The sequence below is a fragment of the Orycteropus afer genome, unplaced genomic scaffold, assembly GCF_000298275.1.
Source record: "Orycteropus afer afer isolate SDZICR_OR568_19922 unplaced genomic scaffold, OryAfe1.0 scaffold00012, whole genome shotgun sequence".
Taxonomy (NCBI): Eukaryota; Metazoa; Chordata; class Mammalia; order Tubulidentata; family Orycteropodidae; genus Orycteropus; species Orycteropus afer.
In genome coordinates, this window is record NW_006921599.1 from 8,448,999 (window position 1) to 8,453,271 (window position 4,273).

General features: G+C 44.2%; 1 protein-coding gene across 1 annotated transcript; it reads left to right on the top strand.

Annotated features, from left to right (window-relative positions):
* The first annotated feature begins 1,270 nt into the window (after positions 1 to 1,270).
* RNF182 (ring finger protein 182) lies at positions 1,271 to 2,014 on the top strand. Its single transcript, XM_007951882.2, has one exon. It carries the CDS (start codon positions 1,271 to 1,273, stop codon positions 2,012 to 2,014), a length of 744 nt encoding a protein of 247 aa, XP_007950073.1.
* Positions 2,015 to 4,273: the final 2,259 nt, after the last annotated feature.

Genomic DNA, 4,273 nt, shown 5'->3' on the forward strand with positions numbered 1-4,273 from the left:
TAGGTGAATTTTGAGTGTTTCCTGATAACCCTGCATGTGTGATTCTGCATGCTTGAAGATAGAACTATGCACATGTTATCTGTGTTTACTTCCCTTTCTTGGAGTTAGACTTAACTTGTTTATAACACTTACATTGGGTGTTCCATGCTTCATTTTTCCTCAAGTGAGTGTATATATGTACAACCATAGTTTCCAAGACTCATATTGAAACAAAGTTTGAAACTGAAAACTCAGACAACAACCCAAACTCAAACCCATTGCCACTGAGTAAATTCAGACTCATAGTGACCCTATAGAACAGAGTAGATCTGCCCCATAGGGTTTCCAAAGTGGTAAATCTTTACGGGAGCAGACTGCCACATCTTCCTTCTGTGGAATAGCTGGTGGGATCAAACCTCCAACCTTTGGTTAGCAGCCAAGTGCTTTAATCACTCCACCACCAAGGCTCCTTACTCAAACAGTAACAGTAAAGGTATATATAATGGATTTCTTTAGACTGAGAAGGTGAGAGTGGTCTGTTCTATTGAAATATTCTTATCTCTATCAAGATACTTTCTGAAAAAAATCTTAACATTTTTCCTGAAGTGTTCCCTTCTTTAGCATCTTCCACTATTAAGAGTATTTAGAAAACTGTCATTAATACCAGTATACTCTAAATTACTTACTCTATATTGAATAGATTTGATTGAAAATTTAATCGATGTGTTTCTGAAATGTGTCCCATTCTATTTTCAAGGGGACCAGAATTTGTTACATGTTTCAGAGGAAAAAGTGTCTTCTATTTAGTCATACAGTGCTCTAGATTGAATTTCCCACCTGTTGGGAGCCTTAATTCTTTCTCTATGATCATATTTATGGATTGGAATGACCAAGCACAGAAATCACACTCTTCTGTCCTGGGGGCAGAGATGTGTGACAGTCTGATGAGATGAAGGGAATTTAACATTTTAAGCCTATTGCTTCTAATTGTTGAAGCCCAGAAAACTCCATAAAGTGCTTTTCAAGGACACCTTTCCTGTGAACCATTCATATATTAGAATCTCTTTTTTCTTTGCAGACCCTTCATGTGGCCTTTTTCATATGCGTTTGAGACAGAGAGTTGGATGCAGAAGATGAAAATGCCTGGAAGATTCCTGGTTTCTTTCAATACATTCCCACCCTTACTACATCTCGGCCTGATGTGGATGATATGCTGTTCTGAAGGCACCTTAATCTAAGTCAAACCTTCAAGAGAAACGTCTGGCAGGAGATTGTACACATATAAGTCAAAATGGCCAGCCAACCACCAGAAGATGCCACAGAGTCACAGGTCTCGGACGAGCTAGAGTGCAAGATCTGCTATAACCGGTACAACCTGAAACAGAGGAAACCCAAAGTGCTGGAATGTTGCCACAGGGTTTGTGCCAAATGCCTCTACAAGATCATTGACTTTGGGGACTCCCCACAAGGGGTCATCGTGTGTCCCTTCTGTAGGTTTGAGACTTGCCTTCCGGATGATGAAGTCAGCAGCCTGCCTGATGACAATAACATCCTTGTGAATTTGACTTGTGGAAGCAAAGGAAAGAAGTGCCTGCCGGAGAACCCCACTGAGCTGCTGCTGACCCCCAAAAGACTGGCCTCTCTTGTGAGTCCTTCACACACGTCCTCCAACTGCTTGGTCATAACCATCATGGAGGTGCAGCGTGAGAGCTCCCCATCCCTCAGCTCTACGCCTGTGGTGGAGTTTTATAGGCCTGCCAGCTTTGACTCTGTTACCACCGTGTCACACAACTGGACTGTATGGAACTGCACGTCCCTGCTTTTCCAGACATCAATCCGGGTGTTGGTTTGGTTGCTAGGTTTGCTCTACTTCAGCTCCTTGCCCTTAGGGATCTACTTACTGGTATCTAAGAAAGTCACCCTTGGGGTCGTCTTTGTCAGCCTCGTTCCTTCTAGCCTTGTTATCCTCATGGTGTATGGCTTTTGCCAGTGTGTCTGTCATGAATTTTTAGACTGTATGGCACCTCCCTCTTAATAGGGCGGCAAAGTAAGAAATTTGACACACGTTGCCATGCTAGCAGTTAGGTAATTTATAACTTATTTTCTTTTTTACACCCTTTTTGATTAGGGTCTGCTTGAACAATTTCAGAAGAATCAGCACAAGGCCCATGAGGCAGAGGTTAAAGATGTCCAAAATGTCCTAACTACTGTGCCACTCCATCATTTCAGACATTAACTCCTCCTCCTCCTCCTCCCAGTAGTTTCCCCAATCTTAGGGTTCTGTATTTCATTGTAATGCCTCACAGAACTCACAGACACCCAAAGGATTTTCTCACGTAGTGGTGGTAGAGGCTGGCAGGCTGGTGAGTCGCAGGTCCGTGAGGTGGTCTCGAGGATCCTCCCAATTCTCGGGGTTTGATGAACCTCGATCAGCAGGTCAGATGACAGCTGCTATCCCAAATACAGAAGTGAGATGAGGATGAACCAAAACAGAGAATTGGAGCAAGAGGAGGGCAAACCTTCCCAGACGATTCATAGGTATACCCTCAAGGAAGCTAAGGGTGGTGATTTGAATTATAGCCTCCAGCAAGGCAGGACTCAAGATACATTCCACCTGTGTTGCTCCAATAGCAATAACCCAAGTGGATGGCTTTAACAATCAGCAGCTCAAGGCAAATCCCACCACAGAGCTGATTGCCAGTCATTATAGGGAATGACTACTACCAGCTGCCCAGCCAAGTTGACACCTGACCTTAACTACCACAGCACCCCAAACAGGCATGGATGACAGGATTTACAATACATCACAGAATGGAGGACAATGGCTAGAAAGGCCACATCAAGCAGTTCACCACATCGCACCCCCCTGGCTCTTCTAGCCATTAGCCCTTTCATACTTGAAAGATTAGTTTGCCCCTCCCAATCATATTACCTGTCCCAAAGTCATTAATATTTAGTCTTTCAGTAAGGCAAAGAGTCCTCAGGGTGAGATTATTCAGATACCAGCCATTCAGATCTGCTGTGTTTATCCATCTGATCCAAAAGTTTTTCTCATTATCATCTTTTATGGTATCTGATAATATTTAACTGAGATAATACTATTCTCTTGTTCTGAGTCTATCTTTAGGTATCAGCATAATGTTGGATTTCCTCCACTGCATTACCCATTTGTTCATTCCTTTCCCTTCAGCTGTTATTTCTACTTCCTTCCATTCATCATTTATTTTTACCCAGACTTTCTCACCTTGGGAGGAGACATCAAGTTCAGCTGTTGTGCCTATCCAGATTGCTGGTAGCAAGATCAGTCTGGAAAGTACTTCCCCCTCAGTCCATTCCCATTCATGCTGGGTATGGTTACACAGGTACAAAACCAGTGGACTATCTCGACCACTGGGCAGGACGGAAGTATTCACTGTCAGCCCGTTTGGCCAGATGAAGAGAAGGTACAATCCATCTCATAAGGCCCTTGGGAATTCTGGCATACAGGTTCAGGGGTATAGAAACAGTCTCTTGCTTAGGGATCACCCCAGCCTCTGGCCCCCGCAGCTGCATCCCAGGTCCGGAGACCACAGCTTCTGGCAGGAAGAAAGCAATGTTAGGTGATGTGGGGAAAAGTTACACAGTGACACCAGCATCCTCCCCCACCCCTTCTTCCCTAGATCCCCCAGAAAAGTGTAGGCATCTGTCAAGTGGTGATCCTCCCTTCGCACCTCTCATGTTGAGTGTGAACACACAATCATGAAGGCGTGTGAGCCAGTCCTTTAGGCCTTTATCTCCCCCACTTTTAGACAACAAATGTTTCAATTGCCCATTCCAGTTATCTATCAAACCATTGCTTTGAGGATGGTATGCAACATGGTATGTCCACTTAATATGTTTTTTGGCCCATTGCTGCACCCTACGGGATGTAAAGTGTGTTGCTTGGTCTGAGGAAATATAACTTACTTGGTGGTCCAAATTCATCCAGTATCATTTGTTCCAATCTTTAATTGGTGTTTTTGGTATTTCCATCTGTCACAGGATAAACAAAGCCCAGTACAGAGTATGTATCTATTCCTGTGAGGACCCATTTATAGCCACCTGGAGCCACTGGTGTCATTGGCCCTGTATAATTGACTTGCCAGCTATGTGCATGGTCTTCCCCCTGGGAATCTGCCCCATAGCCATCTGTAACCTCTGTCTTTCTTGCTGACAGACAGAGCAGTCCTTACTGGCATTTTGTGCCTCAGAGGGTGCAAGAGGGATGTGCCTTGATTCAGCCCATGTCTGCATTTTTGCAGCACCCCTATGTCCA

What these genes read in the sequence shown, in the direction of transcription:
- RNF182 (XM_007951882.2), top strand. Translation starts at nt 1,271, where the DNA reads ATGGCCAGCCAACCACCAGAAGATGCCACAGAGTCACAGGTCTCGGAC.